At 41.2% G+C, this 23,285-nt stretch overlaps 2 protein-coding genes across 4 annotated transcripts in view; one reads left to right on the forward strand and one right to left on the reverse strand.

The window, feature by feature from the left end:
- ACAD11 (acyl-CoA dehydrogenase family member 11) overlaps nucleotides 1-9,603 on the forward strand; it is a 35,408-nt gene extending 25,805 nt beyond the window's left edge. The window contains exons 14-20 of the mRNA XM_030009681.2: nucleotides 2,353-2,419; nucleotides 3,918-4,003; nucleotides 4,197-4,268; nucleotides 6,130-6,284; nucleotides 8,089-8,205; nucleotides 8,657-8,766; nucleotides 9,235-9,603. Of these exons, the coding sequence (XP_029865541.1) occupies nucleotides 2,353-2,419; nucleotides 3,918-4,003; nucleotides 4,197-4,268; nucleotides 6,130-6,284; nucleotides 8,089-8,205; nucleotides 8,657-8,766; nucleotides 9,235-9,349 (722 nt within the window). The 3' untranslated portion in view covers nucleotides 9,350-9,603. The remainder of the gene's footprint in view (nucleotides 1-2,352; nucleotides 2,420-3,917; nucleotides 4,004-4,196; nucleotides 4,269-6,129; nucleotides 6,285-8,088; nucleotides 8,206-8,656; nucleotides 8,767-9,234) is intronic.
- A 1,381-nt stretch (nucleotides 9,604-10,984) lies between these two features.
- DNAJC13 (DnaJ heat shock protein family (Hsp40) member C13) overlaps nucleotides 10,985-23,285 on the reverse strand; it is a 57,298-nt gene continuing 44,997 nt past the window's right edge. For 2 of the 3 annotated variants that reach the window (XM_030009675.2, XM_030009672.2), the window contains 13 exons: nucleotides 22,797-22,974; nucleotides 21,679-21,770; nucleotides 21,220-21,319; nucleotides 20,688-20,762; nucleotides 20,421-20,533; nucleotides 19,867-20,036; nucleotides 19,452-19,494; nucleotides 18,351-18,524; nucleotides 17,151-17,330; nucleotides 16,754-16,894; nucleotides 16,121-16,264; nucleotides 15,206-15,305; nucleotides 10,985-11,844 (listed from right to left, as the gene is read on the reverse strand). In XM_030009675.2, the coding sequence (XP_029865535.1) occupies nucleotides 11,747-11,844; nucleotides 15,206-15,305; nucleotides 16,121-16,264; nucleotides 16,754-16,894; nucleotides 17,151-17,330; nucleotides 18,351-18,524; nucleotides 19,452-19,494; nucleotides 19,867-20,036; nucleotides 20,421-20,533; nucleotides 20,688-20,762; nucleotides 21,220-21,319; nucleotides 21,679-21,770; nucleotides 22,797-22,974 (1,608 nt within the window). In that variant the 3' untranslated portion in view covers nucleotides 10,985-11,746. Of the gene's footprint in view, nucleotides 11,845-13,291; nucleotides 13,404-15,205; nucleotides 15,306-16,120; nucleotides 16,265-16,753; nucleotides 16,895-17,150; nucleotides 17,331-18,350; nucleotides 18,525-19,451; nucleotides 19,495-19,866; nucleotides 20,037-20,420; nucleotides 20,534-20,687; nucleotides 20,763-21,219; nucleotides 21,320-21,678; nucleotides 21,771-22,796; nucleotides 22,975-23,285 lie in introns of all 3 variants that reach the window. The other variant, XR_003922756.2, reaches the window with a different exon arrangement.

The following is a 23,285-nucleotide window of genomic DNA, read 5'->3' on the forward strand; positions in this document are numbered from 1 at the left end:
AGAACCTGTGTAAGTTCATTGTGTGAAGGTCAGTAATCTTAAGCATGTTACACCCCCTCATAGCAAAGATTAGGCTTCTAACGGATTGTGATCAACCATCTGAGCACATTTTAAAACGTTGTCTTTCCCTATATGAATGCCATGAAGAGTTAAAAAATATAATACATTAGTTAAACTTACAATGTTTCTCAGTGTAGCAGCATTGTGGTTTAAAAGTTTTGGACAGGTTGTGCAGACATATAGATGAAAAAGATTATTAAAAAGCTTATCAATATGGAAATAGGCTTTAAACTACCCTTCTAAAATCTCTCCTATTTCTGTTTGTTCAGTTGTGAATTTCTTGCAAAATTACTTGTAACTCCTGCCAAAATGACGGTCTTCTCTGACCCTTCCATCCAGGCAGACTGCATTTCTTCCAAAGCACTGGAGTCTTTCAGTCTTGCGTTACAGCAGAACTTCTTTCTGGCATTTATGGGTCAAAGTTGCATAAAATTTATTTTGGGTTTTCAGAATGTCAGACTCTAAGGAGTGGAAAGGCCAGGAATCCGCCTTCCTTTGTTGCGTTCGGATGGGAAAAAGCACATATCAAACAGAGGTATTCAGTTGCCTTCCAGAAACTTGTACTAATGATTTAGAGCATCTGACCAGATGTCTAGCTCTCAGTGAACTCCTCACTAAGTTCAACATGAAAGCTTCTTCTGATTTTTTTTTCATACAACATGGTGAAATTTGCCTTTTTTTGAAGCAGGGATGTGACTTGAGGATTGTTCACAAAACAGTTTTCGAACAGATTCCAGAAAGTCAAAATATCTTCTGTTGTAAACCTCACTTCAAGATAAATGCAGTTTAGAAAATACCACTTGTGCAGTTCTTTGCCATCTGTGGAAAAAGAGAAAAGTCAGAATCCCCTTAAGAATGTAAATGTATCATTTCTCTTTGCAGGGTAGTACATTGCAAAGCATATGTTGTGTTATTTTGGGGTTGGTCACCTGCTTGTTGCAGTTGCCCAAATGAGCCAACTGTTTGATATCTACTGGTTTTTTTACCAAGCTGATTTATTCCCCCCAGCTTTTGACTCAGATATTTTAGCTCGTTAGCATTGTATAGCTCACGGGTCACAAATATAACTCCACTTCGCAAACAATGGATGAATAACGTATTGCAAAAGAAGAAAATAAACAGCCAGCAGTCTGGCCCTCAAAACAGGCTGTGTTTATCAGAATGAAATAAATCTCTCTCCCACTTCCTGGCCATCACAGTGGCTGTTCTTAGGAGGAAGGAGCTGAGCTCAAAGCCAGGTGGTTGTATTGTCTAGACCTGAGGTGCCCAAACCTTGTGATAACAGCTGCCAGAGAAGTTAAAAAGTCATCTTTGTTTCTGACCTCAAAACAAACGGAGCTGGTACAGATCAAATCTTGAATTAAATCTCTGCGAAGCTTGTCATCTGCATTGAGATAGCAATAAAGAATTAACTGATTGTTACATATGTCAGGTATAATCCTGCCCCCTTTTCCCTAGCTTTATTGTCTGTGTGAGACTTTGAAAGGAATGAGAGCATGCTTTGGTACTAAGAAACCTTTAAAGAAAAAGATAGTGAGGCTTAAGGCTCTTAGAAATAAGATGCCATTTTAACTAATGATAGAATCTTCTGTAGGACTTGTGCATTAAAATGCTAGCTTTATGCTACAAAGACAGGTCTCAAATAATGTTATCAATGGTTTGAAATGCTAGCAGATTGTCTTCAGGTAAGGATTTCCACTGAGATCTTTCTTTGAAGTGCAAACTAAAATCATTTGCATGAAGGGGGAAAAAAACCTTCATTCCAGAGAAGTTAGAATAAAGTAGTAGCAAAGTCATCATGGTAACCCTTTGATAGCCTTATTTGCGTAATTTGGTTACAATGTGGTCGGCATTTCATTCCCACATAGATTTTCCAGTCTTTATAGTTTTAAGTTTTGCTTTTGAAATGTCAGCGTCTTACCTTGAGGTGTGCTTTTGTATCACACTGATGTGTTTATCTGTAACGGAGACAGAAGTAATTAGATTCCATTTCAAGTACCTTCCTGTTCTCCTTTGATAGGAATCGATGATGGAGCTGGATTCTGGAGGGTTTGGATGTTTGGCTTTTCATTGTTCCCCTCCCCACAAGTCAACTCCTTTTCACATGTTAAGCAATAAGTTGTATTTTGTTTCAGTCTGATTACTCAGAGTATAAACACAGAAGTAGATTGCGTGCTTTTGCTCCTGTACCACGAAAAGAAGAGAGTAAGATTTATTCATATGAAACTTCATTTGATTCCACATTGAGATTTTTATATTGAAAACTATTTTTGTGTTTGTGACTCTTCTAAGGTGCTGGAAACCCAAACTGCAAAGTTGCAATTGTAATGGGCAAAACCAAAAACTCCTCAGCATCCAGGTAAGGATTCCTAGGAGATTCAAAGAGGTACATAAAGCTTGTTTCCTGGAGGAGTCACTGCTTGCAAAAATTCTGTTAAGTGAAATACCATTAATTGCCTTGATCAGTTGGATGTGCTCATGAATTACAGGAGAGTTTTAAACCTGTGCATGTGTCTGTTGCTGACCAAGCTCCTCTTTTGCTGTCAGCTGCTGATGACTGAAGCCTCCCAACCTTTTCACTGTTACCAACTTGCATCGGCATGCTTCCCCCCCTCCATTGCACTAGCTCTAGTGTTTGTGCAGCTGTGTGATGAATTGGATCAGGAAATTTTGGAGGGTTCACTGACTTTATCTTGGTCACATTAATTTTAGTCTGCATCAGTTGTTCAACCAACAACTGTCTCTGGCTTACAATATATTTCATAGGTATAGTATATAAAACAACTAATGAGAGGAAGAATTGCTTACTTAAAAAATAATAAAAACAAAGCGTTTCAGAGCTTCCCTGAACAGAATGAGTACAAGTGAAAGTACATCAGAGACCTGAAATTATCTACCAAGTTTTTCATGAAGTTATCCGTAGTTATAGAAAGTTAAGTTTGAAACATGGGATGTTTATTATGTGAAGTGGTGTGAGCAGAGAGCATTGCACATCTTTAATCAGACCTACTCATTCCATTCCTATATCTGTAAATGTAATACTTCCCTCTTCTTATTTAAAATAAATATGTTGTTCAACTCTTATTACTGAACTAAAATTGCCTTTACAAAAACTTAGGCAAGTGATGAATAAAATGCTTCGTGACTGGTTCCATTAAAATCACACAGCTCGTAATGCAAAGGAATTGGAACATTTGTATCTCTTAAGTTGGATTTTAGCTCAAATTCCACTGATTATCTTAAGTTTTTACATTTGGCTAGGTTCCATTGAGAAGTAAACAGTAATTTGCTAACAGCGTACAGGATGGTTTGTCCAGTGGCTCTACAGACAGCGGCATCTCTTGAGCTCTTGGAAGCTGAGTGGGAGTTCATGGAGGGGATTATGTGATACTGTACTTGCTAGAACTGGAGACTGAATTCAGGGAGCTGGGATGTCACCTCCAGTTCTGTGTGACTAATAACTGACCTTAAATATTCTGAAGGAATTTAAACATGGGGATTTTTTTCCTAAACTATAGGCAAGCTAAGATGATGATGATAAACATGTTTTAAGAACAAAAAAGGCAGGAGGGGAGAGGAAATGGACTGAGTGATACAGAACTACTTGCACAGAAGTTTTTCGGTTGTGGTGCATTAGGTGCAAGTAGTACATTTTTATTTGTTGACTGGTGATTCAAGGAGTGTTGAAGCATGCAGGCTGCACTGCATGCAGGCAGGATGGCTGCAGTTGGTATAGGTAAATCTCAGCATTGGCTTTATGTGAGTGCTAAATTGAGGATAGAAAATAAAAAAGCGGAGGGAGAGGACAGAAGGGAGCCTCAAAGTTATGATTAACTTGTGCATTTTGTCTTGATCAGGTACAAGCAGCACAGTATGATTATTGTTCCCATGGACACTCCAGGGCTGAAGCTGATAAGACCCCTCTCAGTGTTTGGCTACCTGGGTAGGTGATAATATTTATCAGCTACATGTGTATTAATTTGTTAGCAGTCTCAGAAGCTGCAGTAATACTAATAAATATTGTATATGAAATAAATCAGTGAAACGCATATATAGAAAAAGGTTTAGGAATTGAAGGCCTGTATTTTCATCCTCCTTCGTTTTACCCTGCTGGTGCGTTTTCTCTATCCCTGTAGATGAGATCCATGGAGGACATTTTGAGATACACTTTAATGATGTGCGAGTACCTGTCTCCAATATAATCCTGGGTGAGTTTCAGTATTAATTCCTTTTCAATACATCCAGCAACAACCTAAGTTTTATGAAACAGTGGTTTATTTTATGACTCACTGTAATTTTTCGGAAACAGCTATGGTCAGTTGAGCCAGGGTCGCAAACACATGTAAGAGGGAGCCCACTCTTTCTTCAGCAGTCTACCTGCTGCTTGAATGTAATTTGTTTAGAGCAGAAAGGTGATTGAAGGAAGCAGGGCAGCTGTAGCTGTCATGCAAAAATCACTTCCCTGAAGTAGAACAAAGCAGAAACTGTCAGTGGCATTCTCTCCCCAAAACTAGTTCTCACAGGCTTTTAAATTCTGCTGTAGTCCATGGCCATCCAAGCCTGGGTGCCTGCAGACTTAGCAGAACTGGAAAAAAAATAAATGAAAGGATGAGCAGGCCAGCACTGTGACCTTCTGCAGGGAGAACTTTGCTTTACTTCCCCCACTTACTATAAATCCTCATTTCTTCTATTTCTTCTCTGCTATTTTTATTTCACTGAAAGAGCTTTTTCTCTTGAGTAGCCCTAGGACCTGGAAGCCTCAAAGTCTTCCCCCAGATTCTCATACCAAATCTCATAGATGTATGGCTTAGACAAGTGTACTCTTTGCTGGGTGAAAAAACTGGCTGGCTGAGCCGAGAGGGTTGAGGGGAATGGAGTTAAATCCAGTTGGCAGTAGGTCACAAGTGGTGTTCCCCAGGGCTCGGTGTTGGGGCCAGTTCTGTTTAATGTCTTTATTGATGATCTGGATGAAGGGATTGAGTGCACCCTCAGTAAGTTTGTGGATGGCACCAAGCTGGGAGGGAGTGTTGACCTGCTTGAGGGTAGGGAGGCTCTACAGAGAGATCTGGACAGCCTGGATCGATGGGCTGAGGCCAATTGTATGAAGTTCAACAAGGTCAAGTGCCGGGTCCTGCACTTTGGTCACAGCAACCCCATGCAGCTCTACAGGCTTGGGGAAGAGCGGCTGGAAAGCTGCCCAGCAGAGAAAGACCTGGGGGTGCTGGTTGACAGCCGGCTGAATATGAGCCAGCAGTGTGACCAGGTGGCCAAGAAGGCCAACAGCATCCTGGCCTGTATCAGAAATAGTGTGGCCAGCAGGAGCAGGGAGGTGATTGTTCCCCTGTACTCGGCACTGGTGAGGCCGCACCTCGAGTACCGTGTTCAGTTTTGGGCCCCTCACTACAGGAAAGACATGGAGTTGCTGGAGCATGTCCAGAGAAGGGCAACCAAGTTGGTGAGGGGCCTGGAGCACAAGTCTTACGAGGAGCGGCTGAGGGAACTGGAGCTGTTTAGCCTGGAGAAAAGGAGGCTGAGGGGAGACCTTATCGCTCTTTACAACTACCTGAAGGGGGGTTGTAGTGAGGTGGGTGCTGGTCTCTTCTGTCAGGTGGCTGGAGATAGCATGAGAAGAAATGGCCTCAAGTTGCAGCAGGGGAGGTTTAGACTGGATATTAGGAAAAAATTTTTTTACTGAAAGGCTGTCAGGCATTGGAACACAAGGCACGTCAGGAAATGGTTTAGTGGGCATGGCTGACGGTTGGACTCGATGTTCTTAAAGGTCTTTCCTAACCTAAATGATTCTATGACTCTATTTTTCAGTGTAAGATTAACAACATTTAATTTAAATCAGGTAAAGCAAACCCTCTCAGTGTGCTTTGTGCTGTAGGTATTATTAACAGTGTATCAATGTAGAGCTAGTTGGAGTAAACAAGCAACAGTTCTGTAAAATAAACTTTCGAGAAGCTTGCTTCTAGCTCTCGTCCTATGAGGCCACTTCTGCTTGGAGCCATGGATCATTTCCAGAGGGAATCAAGGAATCTGCATGTGCCTGTTTTTCTTCCCAACCAGGAGAGGGCAGGGGCTTTGAGATTGCTCAAGGTCGGCTTGGGCCAGGCCGTATTCATCACTGCATGAGGTCCCTTGGTGCAGCTGAAACCGCTTTACAGATAATGTGCCAGCGTGCAGCACAGAGAGAGACTTTCGGGAAGAAACTGTATCACCATGTAAGCATGTTCCCTCTTTGTCTCAATTCACAGGCTCCAGCCATCACCCTTTGTTTTGCCCACACACAACCTTGTGACTCTGATAATGGATACTGCAATAGATGTGCCCTAACCTTGAATTCCTATTCATAATGCCTTAGGTGGTGAGGGAAAAAATCATACTGCGAGGCTCCCATTTTTCACTATAACCTATGGGATTTTTTTTTTTTCCTTGCAATGAATAGGATATCCTTTGCTGGATTTGAATACAGATGTTGTCACCATGCTTTTTTCTCTGCTTTCACTGATCAGTTTGGACAGGTACTTTTTCAGGCATACAGCTTATATTTCTGTAGTTACAAGGCAAATTCACCATTTTGGCGTACCAAATTTGTTACTCAGACATCTCCATTCATGATTACAGGAGACACGCAAGGATCTAAATTTGACTAAAAATTTTACTTCTCTAATTATTTGTACTTACAAAAGTACAGACCCAACCAAGGCCCTATTGGGATTTTTTTGCCTTACCTTGCTCTGGAATTGAAATACTGTTTTGTGAGGAGAGCTCACTAGAATCATAAAAAGATGACAAGTCTGCTTTTTATGGGAACTATCAGCATTTAGTTGTTGGCCTATCACATTTCACGTATTCCTCAGTCTTATCCAACAGATAGGATGATGTTATTGGAAAAAACAAGTAAAGGCAATGGAAAGAGGAAGCTGAATTAGTGTCTGGTACAGGTTACAGAGAATTGTTTGTACAGATCCAGAGGGAGTAATCTTACATACCCATTTTCCAGTCATGTCACTGCCAAACTTCCATTCACAACTGTAACCTAGAATTAATAAGGGTTGGCTGAGGTGCACTGTATTTCTCAGAAGCTTGTTAAAGTAACAATGTTTGATGAAGCCACAGGCAAGACCTGGAAGCCAGCTGCATAGCCCATAGCCAGCCTAACCTCAGAGGTGAGGCTGGTGGCTGCCTTGGGTAACAGGCTGACTGTCACCACCACCCACATAGCAGCTAGTTACAACTCTGGGAGCTGTCAGCAGAAGAGCATGTCTGAACACCTCCACCCAGCTCCACACCACCTTTGCTGACATGAGCTAAGCTGAGCTCCCACACTTTGTGCCGAAGCAAGGGCTGCACATTTGCTCATGCCTCCTGCAGCGGCCACAGCTGTACCATCTGCAGTCCAGGCAGAACTGTGTGCCAGAGGCTGGCTTGGGCTCCTAACACCTTTTGTACTGACAAGCGTCATGTGAATGTTTTTTTTTCTACTGTGGTATGTTGGCTGCAGAGTGGAATTAGCTAAGAGGAGCAGGGAATGGCTGCCAAGACCATAACTCTGTTTGGATCAAGGGAGCTACTAATTTATCATCAGTGTGAACAGAGAGATGCAGCAGGCACCACCCTGCAGCTGTGCACCCCAGTGTGTAACTTGTATACTGGGGCATGTTACACAGAGAGGGTTGTGAATCCTGGTAGCAGGGAGTAAAAAGCAGGCAGTGAAGGGCTTCATAAAAATGGCTAGCAGGTAGGGGGCCTGACCAGTAAATGAAAGTGTGCCAGAATCAGTTTTTTGCCTTTTCCTCTTTCCTGCCAGGAAAAGGAACTGCTCTATCTTTAATATTTCTGTCAGGCACCATGTTTTTCTTTTTTCCTCAGATTACATGCATCAAACTAGCTTTAATTTGCACAAGAGTGTCTCTAAATGACTGCCCATGCTGAGGACTAGGGGCATGTTCCTTAGGGCATGTTTACCTAGCCATAGGAGGAGGTATTAACCGACTTTCTGCTTGTTGGCTTTGGTTTCTGCAGGAAGTTGTTGCCCACTGGATTGCTGAATGCCGCCTTAGCATAGAACAGGCTCGACTGCTTACCCTGAAAACAGCCAGCAAGCTTGACATGTTGGGCAACAGAAAAGCAAGAAAAGAGGTAAGGGGTTTTTTTTTTTGCCAGCCTTAGGCTAGGACTTGGGGGATGCAACACCTGTGCATTTACTAGTTGAAATATAAAACACATTGCTAAACATTATTCTTCTAATCATAAAGCATAACTAACTTCATGTTGAAAACTGCCTTAAGATGTGCTTTAGATTGTCATGAAACTGGAAAGTGGTCTCAGTTAAAAACTTTTAGATCAATCTGATAAAGTATTTAAAAATTAAAGAAGTTCAAGTATTGCTCACTTGTCTCAAGACAACAAGATAGTTTTGGGTGACTGGAAAGAGTTTTACCTTACCCAGGGACCAGGAACAGCAGAGCTCTCATCCAATCCAAAGAGGAAGGGTTGTACTGTGAGATACCCATCTTCAGTAGAAGTGAGAGAAATATTTTCACTTGCTTTTGAAACTGTTACAATAATGCAAGTTCTCTTCTAACTACAGGTAGCCATGACCAAAGTGGCTGTCCCTCGAGCTGTCCTGAAAGTGATTGACTGTGCAATCCAAGTGTGTGGTGGAGCTGGAGTTTCCCAGGATTTTCCTTTGGCTTCTATGTGAGTAAAGGGAGACTTACCTATAGATTCTAAGCATTTCTTTTAAGATCATTTTATAACACCAATACATGCTGTTTCACCTTGGGTAGCCCAAAATAATGGTCCATGTCCCTTTAAGCTATAAAACTTGAAAGCAATCTTTTTATAATTCAACTCCAATGCAAAAGCAAAGCTGACACTGGACTTAAAATAGTTCTTATCAGCAGCACAGAGGATCTGTTTCTAAAGCTCAATCTTATGCCTTATGGCCCTGGGGAGAAACAAGCCTTCTGAACTTCCAGCCCACACATCTCAATCCTGCCAGGAAGATCTTACTGCAGCATCTCCTATGTAATAGCTCTTTTCAAAGAGACTATTGTTGAAAGGATGGCTACAAGAAAAACAGTGCTGAGAACTGCTGCTGCCAGCCTGGCTTGTTGCTGTGGCAGGATTAGAAATCTACTCCTAATTCAGCTCCTTCCAACACAGGTTTGCTTACATACGGACCTTGCGCCTGGCAGATGGGCCTGATGAAGTTCATCTCTCAACAATTGCAAGGTGGGAACTGCTTGATCAGTCAAAGCAGCTAACTGCAAAAATCTAATGTCAGCATAAAGCCATCTCAAATGGATGGAAGATTTAGGAAAGATTTAGTTCAGTGCAATAGTGTTAAGGTAAAATTGGATGAATACAAAAACTTGATTCTAGCTTGAAGCAATACATATTCTCTCACTCTTTACTTGTAATTATTACATTTAATATCAGGCACTTGCTTTTAAAAATTTGCAGCATGCCATGTAAATACCGGAATTTGTCCAGGTTCTTTGTAATACTAAATAAAATCTATTTTCTAACAGGCCTGAAGTGCTTCACTTGCTCTGAGCCAAAGCCCTCTTAGCCTTTTATTGTAGGCAAAGCAGTTTTGCCTCAGCAGTTTCTCCCAATTTAGTTTATCACAAGCTAGGATAAACTGTTAATTTTTGATTAAATGATAATTAAACACTTAGGGTAATGCCTTTCTTTTCCCTTTCCAAAGCACAGCTGCAGTCCAGCCCTCTCTCCTGCTCTCAGCTGCCCTCCTTTTCACTAAGGCAACAACCTTCAGTCCTTCCCCCACCTCCCCTCAAGTGAGGCTGCAGTCAGCATGGAGCTGTTTGCTCCTTGCTGCTTACACCTCTGCCTTGTTTTTCCAAGTGTATCTCATCCCATTTTTCCTTACAGCTGCACCTTTTGTCTTCCCTTGCATCTGTCCTTCTGTGTCTCCTTTCATGCACCCTCAGAAGCCTCTTCCCATCTCCTGGCCCCAGCTGCTCCCACCCTTTCTTAAATATGCCTAAGCATAGGTGGCACCTTCCCCTCAGTGGGGAGCCAGTGCTGACTGGCACAGGGCAGTTCATGGCTGCCTCTGCTACCAAAACAGTCTCTGCCATTTACACCAAACACCTCTGGGAAGTTCTCAAAGGTCAGAGTTCCTCAGCTCTGCTTCTGTAACAGTCCTCTTCAGCAAAGAGAACTTGCTCATATAAGAGGACAAGGCAGATCACAGCATACTGCACCAGCAGTAGTTCTACTTGCTATAAAGTCAGGACAAACTGCTTTTCAACTTAACTTACACAGGGTTGATCAACAGTTAACCTAAGGATACAAGTGTTTACTTTTTGCATGAACAAACAAACCACCCTAGCACACAGTGTTGGAGCTTGGAGAGAACAGGCCCTGTTTGGCTCAGTCTTCAGGAAGAGATTGCAGCCAGTTCTGTCCTGGAGCCTACAGCCAAGCATTCACCTGAAGGGTGTTCCAGCTAAAGCTGCCAAAGTCAGTCAGGATGGTACTGTTTCAGAGTACCAAGAACTAGAAGCTTTCTACAAATAAGTTTCTTACCTCATATCACTTCATTATACCTAAAAAGATTATAATCTCTTTTGAGAAAGCAGTAACTATTGTTCATATTTCCATGCATCTTGGTTTCCTCTTGCTTCCTGTAGGAATGTTTCCTAGGAAGCTGAGAATGTCAGTAAGTCAGTGGCTGAAGTGTATTTCAAATAAAAAACAACCTACATTGTACCACTACCTGTGGTTTAAGAGTTGTGCTCCAGGCTGTCAGAACCAGCCCAGTGTTTCCCAAGCAGGAATGTCCAGGAGCCCTACTGAGCCACACACAAATTCAGGTCTCTGGCCACCCTCATTTCCCACACCTTTAAAAACAGCTAGGTAAGAATACCACCTTTATCTCATTAACAAGGCTCTTAATTCCCTTTATTTTAAAATTTTATGTACATATGAATGATCTGTATAATGTACACTCAATATAGAAAGTTTTTATATACTGGATAATGTATAGAACATTTCACAATTACACTAATTTCTTACATAACATGTCAACTTTTAAGTTTTTTTGCTGAAGCTTTGTCAATTTGGTCAAGCCAGTTATACATACGAATGTCTAATGCTGTTTGATCTCAGGAAGATAATGTTAATGATTAAGGACATCAGTGAACTGGTGCAGGGACCAACCCTCTGCAAGTCATGTTCAACAGGAGTGATCAACATAGATTGGGAAAAAAAGGGATGCCCTTTTAGTGGGGGTTGGTGAGGTCAAAGTGATTTTAGCCCAATTCCTCTAGACTGTAGCTCAACTCCAGTCATGCTAATTCATAAAATATAAAAACTAGGAAAGTTTGATTCACAGTCTTGTAAACAAATACAAAGGAACAAAATGTGCTTATGTACAACAAGAAAAAAAATTCTTGTGTACCCATTTCAGCTGATCCACAGAGTGCTTGCTTGTGTTACAGTGTGATAGTTAGAATCTCTGACTTTCTCCAAAAAAAAAAAAACCCAACCAAAACAAAACAAAAAAACCCCAACAGTCATAGAAAAAGGAATAACACTGTCATTAAACACTTGGAAAGGCAGTAAGTTCACTTCAATGTGTTGGAGGAAAGTGCTGTTCCTCATCACTGGCCAGTCTGCCTTTGTCTTCCACAAGGATTTCCAGTCCTTAGCTGACATCTCCCACTTCATTGTCTACCGGGGGTGGTACATTGGGCATTACAGATGATGTTGTCCCTGCAGTAAGGTAACCAGCAACTCCAGGGCCTTTTGGGAAGAAAACAGAACATTGGTGATGAGGTTTGATTCTAAAGAGCTATTGAACAGCTTTGTTCCCTCTGGTAACACTCAAACACATCATCTAAGTCAAGCAAACACCTTAAACAAGAACACTGAAGAGTTTTTTGTTTAGATTTTGGAATCCAGGAACACTAGGAATTAAGGCATCTTGGTCCACTAAGTGGAGTAGCTTGTGGAGGCCATTCTCAGACTTGCTCAGCACTTTTTATTCCGATGTGCCAAGTTATAGAAGAACCCCAACCACCAGCATTATCCATGTCACCTTCCACCATGGAAGTGGCAGTGAAGAGGGGGTGGCCTGCCTTTGCTAAGGCAAGGACCTGCTACAGAAGTGAAGTGAGCTCAGGCATGCGTTCTGCTGCTGGGCTCCACATTGATGCTTTCAGTGTTGCAAAGGTTTTCCCAGCTGCACGTTTAAAGGAAGTTCAGTTGGCTGCCCCATGAACAAGCAGAACTGCCTTACACTTGGTCTAGGCAGCTCTTCAGGCCTTCAGTGAGAGAAAGTAACAGCACCTTTGGGATATACAAACTCTGTACTGGAGATGCAGAACTCCTTACCATTAATAAATCTCCATGCTGATTACTGTAGGGGCAGTCAGTTTTGCACTGCAGACAAAGCCCCTCTCCCTCAAAGCTTGGAGTTTAAAATTTAGTCATACAGAAACTTTAAACAAATGCACTAAAAACTCATGTTGCAGCATGAGGCATTTCAACAGCAACTCTTGTCAGATTAATGACTGCAGAAAACTGCCAACCCACAACACATTCCTGCATCAATACAGCGATCAACTTGGGATTAGACTTTCAGCCTATGCTGCTGAACTTCAACATGGTGAGTTCTGCTGGGTCCTTTACTCTCCCCCCTTAAGTCATCCTCACCAAGTTGTCCCAAATTTACTATCCCTTCATGCCCCACCCTCCCTTCTCACTATAGCACATGGTTTCTCTCCTTGCAAAGTCCTACACTACTACTGCAAGCAAGAAAGCAAAGCAAGCAGTGCCTTTGCTGTAAAAAACAAAACCAAAACCACCCCTAAACAAACAACAAAACCCCCCAAAACCACTGTCTGGCTTCAGAAGGGGGCTTCTCTTTGCCAGCCCATTGGTGGCACCTGCCAAGAGCCAGACCCACTTTTACATGTCCTAGTGCAAGAATTCCACTGGTTCTCTTGCCCCTCAAACTCTTCCATGGTGGAGAATTCCTAACATACTTCAGAAGTTTAGTTCATCTGTAGTACCAGCAAGTATCAGCCACTGCAGTCATTAGTTTTCTGCTCCTGTGCACTTGAAGGCAGCAAGTTTATTTTATCGGTGTGTTGCAGTTTGGGACCACACATTTGTTACAGTTCTATGACATGCATGTATTACTTGGAATGCAGCAAGTGCAGCGTGCATTTTGCAAGGTGGTATCTACCTGCTTTAGAGAGCTACACAGAAGTTAGCAAGCTGCCTGGCAGAGCAGATCTAAAGCCCACTTCTCAGGTGAAGGGGACTGCTGCCAGTTAGAAGGGAAGGAGAAGAGACACCTGAGGGAAGAGAAATAAGCAAGGGAAGTTTCAAGGGAAGTGCAAACAGCAAAGCAATTTGAAGCAAGACATAAGGCAGAATACAAGATAATGCAGGTTAAAAATAAAGCTTGTAGTTTGGTTTCCATCTATACTATGCATTTGTACAGCATCTTCATTCTACATTTGCAAGCACTTAAACATTAGGCAATTTAAATGCAGAAGAGGCCTTAAGGCAACTGGATAGCTGTATTGCCCCCAGTCTCAAGCCTGACAATGTCTGGTATGGTTTCAGTTCTTAGCTAGTAATCAGTCAGCATTTATAAATACTATAAATTAGGAATATGAAGTAAAATACCAAGGAAATTCAGCACCAAGTGAATCAAGTGTTCAAGTGTTCTTTGTCAAAGTAGCATTAAATGGTACAATAAACAGAAAACTCCCATTCAGAGCTAAAGCCCTACGTCTTTCCTGCGTGGAAAAAATGCATCAAGTGTCACAATATACTTACTCTCAAAATATTAAGCATCTGCTTCTAGAATGTCTAATTCCTGACTTGAAAGGCTCTTCATTTTCTCAAAATACATGCTAGTATCTTGCAAGACAAACTATCCTGTCTATATGGCCATCTGATTTATACCTCATTAATTCAGTTATGCTCAAAAGCTTTACCAAGATTCCTGTATTGGGTTAGATGAGAAAGTTCCATGCAGCACACACAAGTACTCATATTGACTTGTCACAAAGGACTTTAGCCTCCCAGGTAAGGTTTTAAACTTTTAAGACCAAATGATTGTTCAGCTGATGGCTACTGAGAAGTCAGAAGTCTGCATCATGTATTGCTTTAGGCTAAGTTTGCTACAGTGTCATTAAAGTATTTTCAGATATAGCACAAACTGTGATAGCAAAGTTTTGGACTGTGATACAGCAGAACGTAGTCATTAAACATGTGTCTATCAAGTGCTGCATGCAACTGAAGGAAAAACCAGAATTTGATTTCCTATGACGTACTGTTCTAGGATTATGTCCTCACCATGCCATTACCAGCAAAGAAGTTTGCATCAGTTGCTATCCTTTCTGTGCACACAGCAGAGCACATGCAGCTAGAACGCTCTTCTACACTGCTAGTGGGACTAAGGTGGCACTGTGGAGTGCATTTCAGTCTTGGTGGCACCAGCAGGGGACTCACCCAGGGTGCACCACAAGTGCATTCAAGTATATGCCACAAGCTCCAAGTACAGGCATGAGGCCATTCCCACCCAAGAGCAGCCCTGCCAGTGCACCCAGCCTGACTGGAACATGGCCTCATGCTCAAAGCTATTAACACTCAAACTGTTCCAATACTACAACTACATGCTGAACACTAAAGCAGCATAATTCACATGGCACAATTAATACAGACAGTCTAAGTGATTTTGAAGAAAGTTTACTCCTTCTCCCAACCTTGGAAAACAACCTGTTTGAAAACTAAAGTAGAGTGATCCTGAGAAAGCATGGGAAGTTCCTGTCATTCATTAGTTCTGATGACATCTCTGCTTTATCACTACAGGGTACTTGCAAGACTTGCCAATGTCCAGATTCCATTGCTTTGATATTTTAGAAGTAGGTACAGCAAAGACTATCTAGAGAAATACATTCTCAACCACAAAAAAGTTTGGCTTTTGTTAAGTATTTTAAAAACTTACGGTATTTTTACAGCATTGAATGTTCAGGCCACATGATGGCACTAGATCCTGAGGATAAACAGTATCTCCAGAGTCAAGTCTGACAATTAAGTAACAGTTCAGTATGAATCAGGACATAAACAGGAAAGGGTTGCTAACCTGTGAGGTATCCTGCTGTTTGTGTCTCAGAAATGAACAAGTCATGTTTCTGATCCTTGAAGGCACTCCACACAGAAGAACGAGACAGGATTTCATTTACCTACAGTATTTGAAGATATTAACACAGTGAGCAAGTAGCATTTGTAATGTTCTAGGGGACCAAACTCATTCTCTAGAACAAAACCATTCTGAAGGTATTACCACATAGCATGGCAGTAGTTCAGGCTGCAATACAGAATCACACATTTCTACGGAGACTGTAGCAACTTGCTTTTCCATTTGAATTGTGCAGCTGAACACAATGCAGAAGGCTCATAAAGAAGTCATTTAGTAGCTTGACTTTCTCCCTCATTCCTCAGGTGACAAGGAAAAGCAACCCTGCAAGCAGCCACTTGCCATGCATCTAGCACTTATGTAAAACAGGACTTTTCCTGTACTATAGCAAGACAGGGCCAGCTTGGAGGAAAGACCTGTCCCCAGTTTGCCTCCCCCTGAGAAAGCTTTCAACACAAGAGTAAGAGAAAGATACCAAGAACTAGCACAGTTACTGGGACAAATTTTACAACTTGAATACACATCCATAACACTGTTGCAGTTGACTACAACAGTATTTATCCAGGAAACAAAGCAATTTACATTTCTAACACAAGTTCTGAAGAGTTTTCAGTAGAAACCTACTAGCTTATAGAACATTTCGGCACTTGGGATTTGCCTTTTTTATTAGTGCTTTTCACATGCATTGAACCAATGACTTCTCCACAAGAAAGACGTAGACGTTCCAACCCATAATGATTTTGTTGTTACATGATGTTAACTTTTTAGGTGGAATTATGCAGCTGTAAGATTAAACGAGGGATGTTCAGGGTTTGACCTTCCAAGTGTACAAAGCCCAGTTAAGGACTTGTCAGTACTTGCCTGTTCTCCATACTGCAGGCTGCGAGACATGGATTTCAGAGTTTTAACAATCTGAGCTTTTGTTGCAGATGGGCTTTCCAGGTTCTCAAGACCAATACCTTCAAGCAGCTTTAGAAGGTAAGGGACCAAATCTGCCTTCAAAGCCTGCAAACATACCCAAATGAGCTGTCTTAAGATGGACTAGGAAGTTCCATACAGATGTTTTACATTACTAGCATTAGTGTGAACTAAAAGTACGAGCAGCTATTACAGAGTATGTTTAGGCTAGTCAATTTTTCCTGAGCTATAAATACATGCAAGGGAACACAAAGATACTGTTCAGCAGTTCTGCTCTGTCTAGGTGTAAACTCAGGTGAATTAGCTGGAATTCCTATGTTACACTTTCTCAGCAGACAGAAGCCAACACTAACCTATGCATTAAGCTTCAGTGCTCAGGTAATATCTTTGAATGGGTCTGCATTTTGGATAAAGGACCAACTGCTGACTTCTCCAAAATGAATAGCACATTAGTTAGATGGCTGCTGGGAAGCCTCCTGGACACTTAAGTTGAACAGTACCTCTGTTCTTATACAGAATTTAGATACCCAAATATAAAAATACCATGTTTTCACAGTCTGAGAATATGCTACTTACTTGGGCTACTAAGTCATTTTGTTCCTTCTGAAACATTCGATTAAGTGCTTCACAGGCTACACCAACTATATCCGATCTCTTTTTCATTCCATTCATGAGAGGGCTAATGGTCTCTAGTGATGCCATTGCTCGAACACAAAGCTACAGAGAGACAGAAACATCCAGAGCACTTTACTTTATGCTAAGCTTGACAGTTATGGCAGATACGGTCAGCCAAGACCATAAACTTCTCAGCATCTTTAATCTATCAATTCCCCATTCATTAGCTATACGTCCCTGCTCATCTGGTACACAGTATTTATAGTTAGAATAATGCCCTTCTAGGAACACTGCTAAACAATACAAGTAACTCCAGTTATGCTTTTTTCTCCCCTTGAGCGCTTAAATGATTCAGTACCTCATTGTCAGACAGTATGTGCATGACACGAATGGCACTTTTAGGAATGGCATTGTTCTTGTGATTCATAGCTTGGATGATCTTGTGAAGATGACCAAGCGGAGGAACTTGATCAGCTAGCTGAGGCTGGGCACTGAACAGGCACACAGTTGCTGTGGTAATGGTTTCTAAAGTTTCCCCCTGCAGAAAACCAAAACCCAACAGAAAGTATAACTCAGCAAAGCCTTATGAATCACCGTAACAGTCACATTTCTCACTTGCTCTGCATTAAAGACTTTTTCCCTAATGCTTTTATCGTGTCACTTTGCTTTGAAATTGTTAAGACATTTAGAAGAACGTGATCAGCTCCAACAGTGGCAGACATTCACTAGTTTCACAAGCACAGATCACAGAAATTTCTAAGCACTATTTCCACTATCTAGAGAAGCTAGTGTCTGGCTGCAGCCTCTGCATGCACAGCAGCACATGTGCTGACTTGCACCGTAGAAGCAGGATAGCATGGATGTTTAGGCTGACCACCTGAATGCCTTAAAGGGTTCTGCAGTCTGTGCAGCAGCACTCACCATGCTTGCTGTATTCTGCATGCCTATACGAACTGCTATCATATCTTTATTACAGATGTCTATTTTACTGTGCAAGTTAGTTCCCTCCCTGCCAAGTCTAACCCAGAATCTGCCCAAACACTGTTTAAAATTCAGTTTTTAGTAATATTGATGTTCAAGTCAGTAACTTATTCTCATTCAAACTGTAACGTGTTAGTTCTACTGCATTACACTAATTTTTAGGTGGCAGCCTTGTATAGGTCACAATTTACACCAGAGTGGGAAGTTAGTGTTCCAGGATGCTAGAAGTGTCAAGAGCTGAAAATGTTTAGACAGTGTAGAACAAGTGCCATTTTCTTAGGCTGGTCAATCATGGAATAATTTAAGACACTTCATTTGTTAAGCCTTACCTCTACCACAAAATAAGCCTCTAAGACTTACTGAAGCTAGTTCTGTGGCTTCAGGGACTTTAAAAGCACTGACTTATGTTCAGAAGTTGCCTAAACATACCTACATGCTTTTGCAGGGAGTCAGAAAGCAGACAAAAAAATATCATTCATGTTAGGAAGAAAGTGTGAGAATCTAAGTTAATCAGAGACTAAAAGACTAGTAGCTAAGGACTGCTAAACAAAGATCAGAATCAGAAAAATCATCTTACATGGGGGTTATTTTTCTCCAGTAGTTCAGTAAACTTTTCCAACAGTGCAATGAGAAATTCTCTTGGTTTCCGTAAAACCCAGGCCGGCTGGGCAATAAAAATCCTTAGGAAGACTCCCCCCACTGAAAGTTCACCTTCTGCCTCACCATACACCACAGCAAAGTCTTCAGGCAGCTGTTGAATTGTAAAGTAGGAGGAGTTATTAGCAAGGGTATGAGAGCTGCAATTTTCTCTAACATCATGACTCTAGGTGGTAAGGGTCACTGAACTAACTGTATTCTCCAAAACAGAGCTGTGCAAGACCAATAAACACTTCAACTTGAAGAAGCATGAGGTAAGACGTGAGAGTGGAAAGAACAGTGCAGGCAGTACTACTACAGTGGACTTTTCTTTCAAAGAACACAAGTAACCCAGTCTAGAGCTACACTAGTGGTAAACACTAGTTCAAGAGAAATACCAGCAACAAGGCTGATAAAACAGCCCTTTCCTTTCTTTCTTGCACACACCAGGTGAAGGTTTCTCCCCATCAACCTAGAGAAGTTTCCAGTTTCCACCTGCATCAAAACAGCCATCCTACATGTTCAACATTAAAACAACTTCTAAACACTAGACAACTAGTCATGGGAGGAAGCCGTGCCTGGCCTTTTACAGATATTGGGAAAGGCTACAGGCTGAAACATCTCACCAATTGACCTGATGTGATGGAATGGCTCAGGACAATCATTTTTGAGACTCAGTGGTTTACTAACATTCCTGAACATTCACCAAGAGCAAGTTTACTACAGCTATGTAGTAAGTAACAGGACTTTTTCCAGCAAACCAGTATTGTCCTTTGTTGCTGACTTCTGGCAAGTTTTAGAAGGACCTGAACTATCAGAAAATTCAGAATACTACTGGCAAAACCACTGCCAATAAAGCATCTGCTTTCAAGGTGCAAGAAGTAACAAAAGCATCAGTTCAACATTAAAACAGTTACATTAGCACAGCAGTGAGTTCCTGTCCATACTTAGAGGAAAGCCTGTCAGTTACATACATGCATATATTATCAGCTGGCTTAGAGTCTCCCTGGAGGCACTCAAAGCAGAAACAGTATACTTTTACCTTCCAGTTAATGTCAGGGTTGTCCCTCTGAAGTTTAAAGTGCCTTTAAAAAGAAAATAAGTTTTAACAAGCAGTAAAAAAAAGCAGTCATCTTCCCTACTTGACACCTCAGTCTCCCTCCATCATTGTGAAGTAGTTCCAGTTTTAAACCCCATTTTGTCCTCATTGTAACCCCCTCCCAAATCTTACAGCAGTGAGCAAATACCTGGATTGCACACAAACCACACTTGGCATCGCTGAGTTACAGGTACAACATACAAACAGTGAACAAGTTTCTCTGCACTGAAGTCTGGCTTGCAAGAATTCTACTATTTACAGGCAGAGCTCTGTCTGGCAGTTCTTCTATAGCAGCTCTAGTTTACTACCACTAAAAGAGTGTCTCAGTTAAGGAAATACTTAGTAGGTCTCCACATACTCAAGCATCATTTCTCGAACTGTTGTTGATACTCTCTCCCTGGAGTTGTCATTCCAAATTAACTCAGGATTTTCATGAGTTCCCTCGAAGATATGAACAGCAGCTTCAGGGTTGTCTCTCATGGCATCCATGAAGACTCCAGGTAAAAATTTCATTAGTATAATTCTAACCTAGAAAGGATGAACAGAATTGACATTTAGTATACCATAAGACAAACAGACAGAAAAATAGAGAACTCCAGGAAGTCCAATTATTGGTAGTGCTATAATGCCAACTGCTGGAATACACCACCACCAAATAAAATAATGCTATCATTTTAAATAGCGATAGCCAATGACAGGTCTGAAATCTAGGTGTCTAATGCTAAAGTCATTACAAATGGAAACCAAATCACTTATAGTCTGCTCACAGATTAAGAATTAACTATTTTGAAAGGGCCAGCTTGCTCTTCACATGAATGTTTCAATCACAGAAGAGGGGGTTTTGTCCCGTCTTTAGGCAGAGACATGTGATACAAAGACAAGAGTTCCAACAAGAGCTGTTAAGATTCTTACCTTTGGACCCACCAGCTTATCTGCAGTCATTTTGGCAAAGAGCTCTGCTGTTTGGGCTCGGACCTGTGGATGTGTTGAGTTGCAAAACATATCTAGTAAGTAGATTAAAGCACCTGTACAAAAAGATAGGAAAACATTCAATTCCTTTTCTGGTCGCAAGTAGTATGAATTCACCAATTCCACACTGATTGTTCTAAAGGGAAGAGTAAGATTTGGCCGCTGTATTTTAAGTCCAGTGTTGCATTCACTTTCAATGTAGTACTGTACCTTTTGCCATGGCCTCTTTAATTATTTTTGTGCTAGATGTCAAAGCATACAAAGTTTCAAGGACAAGTTGCCGACCTGTCAAAATAAAAAGTATTAAAAGCTTTGTACCATATAGACTATTAACTAATCAAAGATGAACTAAACTGATCTTAACAGAAAGCTGTATCAAAACTGAAATAAAGCTTATGACAATTGCAAGGCTAGGGATTTCTGGCTAAATTCAGTTAGTTAAGGAATGTCAAATCAATCATACAGTCTAGTACAGCGTAACTTCTTAATTAGATGTTTACTACCTAAATCCCCTATAAGGATCAAGTCAATGAAATACTACACAATTCTAATACCTGCAATTCATACGTTTCAGTTCACGCATTTCAGACAAACTGGTTACATAAAACATTTTTTTTAATCAACCCCACTGAAATGCCGTTTTAACCTAAAACTCAATAGTAAGCTCAGCCAGCTGCATTCTAATTGATTTCCCAGTTGGAAACCCTTTGCCTTGCAAGACTAAGAATTATATGGTACATACTTGAAGGTAAAGAATGCAGGAGTGCCAGTAAATTAGCAAGAACCATCGCCTCAGCAATGTTATTAACACATTCTTGGTTACTTGTTACTATGTTCACTACCTGTAAAAGATGAGAAACAACATTTGATTATATTCCAGCTGTTAAGACATTTTCCAGAAGATGCATTGTATGAAGTCAGTCACCTCACTGGCCAATATAGCTAATGGTTACAATGTTTACTCCTGCCACCAAATTGTCATGTAACCTCAGGGAAGAAGGGAGCAAAGACACAGGCAAGAAGCTATCACTGGTTCCTCCAAGGAGGAATTGACACCTTGGAACCCCAATCTTGTTACTTTTTAGGTGCTACAATAACAGTTACACAATCAGGTTTGTTCATGCTGATTATGTAGAGCACCCAGACAGGAGGGTTTGGGGTTTTGATTTTTGGTTTGTTTGGCTGGTTTGGGTTTTTTTACCTCCAGAGCCAACTGCTGCACCTGGCCAGCTCCATGAACACGCAGAAGGGAGAATATCAACTTAAAGTGACCTATGCATTCACACTCAGAACCTGCAAGAGACCAAATAAATTATTCTCTTCATGTTAGCCAAAGCATTCACTGAAGACCATCCCAAGCCCACATTCCACTACACAGAGGAATGTTAAAGACTACATGTCTGTATATAGTCTGCCACAGTAGTTGTAACAGCTCCTACAGGACAGCACCTACTACAGGATTAGAAGATTACGAAGTCCTGTCTATCAGTCTATCTTCCACAAAATCTCAGGTCAACAGTATTTCAAAAGCAGAGGATACTTCCGCCCTTTAACGCAAGTAACTGAGCTATTTCTTGGACTACCAGTTACTTGCATTCTTATAAGACAACTAAGCAAGTTCAGGTTTTTTATTTATCATTGATTATCAGTACTACTTCTCTTGAAATACACTTGGCCTTCTGATTCTCCCAGTTCAGAGTAGGGTTGCTATGTGCAGCAGTAACAGCTGCCTTCAGGCTTACAACTGCCAAATACAGAGAATCCAGTCTGAGAACAACCTAAACAGCTTCTACTAAAAGCCATGATAGGAGAATAAGTTGCTTTTAGAACTAATATATAATACAGTAGGAAAACATCCTCATCATATGTCTATGGCTTTTCCAGTCAGTACATTTGTATCTGCTCATATATCTTTGCTGCTATTAGCTGCCCACTCTCAAGAGCATCTTCTCCTCCTGCTTTAGTAAGGCCCTGGCATGTTTTTAGGTGTTTACTAGCTAAAAGATTCTTTGACGGATCACAAAGTTTCATCCAAGTTTGTCTTCCTGGCAACAACAGGCTAGAATTAGAGTTAAAACCCAATGTTTCAGAGAAAAAAAAAAATAGATAAAGCTTGGATTTCATGCAAAGTTTTAATACATCTACTGATAATGTTCTCCAGGAAAAAAAGCAAAAAACAAGCCTATATGGCTTAATGCTTAAGTCTGTTAGCCAGCAAAACAAGCTTCCTTCTCACTGGAAGGTAAAGACTACAGAGGTCTGCATTTTTTAAGGTTGTCCACAAGAAAGCCTATCAGGGAAGTTCAGTTTTAAGCCTACCTGGGTTGTGTTTTATCACGTTTCTCAGAGCCTCCAGGGCCATTTCAACTCTCCGTAACCGATCTCCATGTTGATTGGACTCTACTTTCCCAGTCTGTGTTATTGCCATTAGCGTATGAAGGTACTGTGCTTGTGAGCCTACATAATCCAAGAGGCTTGCAGCAAATGCTTTAGGAAGCTTTAAATTAGAGATGAGAGCATTTTTAGCTGTGTGACGCAACAGTATTCACGCTAGAAGAAAGCGTATCCAAATAACTTTTCCTACATTTCACATATGCCTTTCTTCCAGCCAGGCAGACAGGAAACACTTTTCTACTGGGATCACTATAACATCCAGAGCACATTAACCCTATTTATATCTAAACATACCTTTAGAAAGCTACCACTACTTCAACAGTACTCTTGAGGTGTATGTTTGTCCATATATATAGATGGACAGCAAAGCCACTAGGCAGAATCGCTACCTCCTGGAATTACTGAATCAACCCG

Source organism: Aquila chrysaetos, chromosome 3 (assembly GCF_900496995.4).
Source record: "Aquila chrysaetos chrysaetos chromosome 3, bAquChr1.4, whole genome shotgun sequence".
NCBI lineage: Eukaryota > Metazoa > Chordata > Aves > Accipitriformes > Accipitridae > Aquila > Aquila chrysaetos.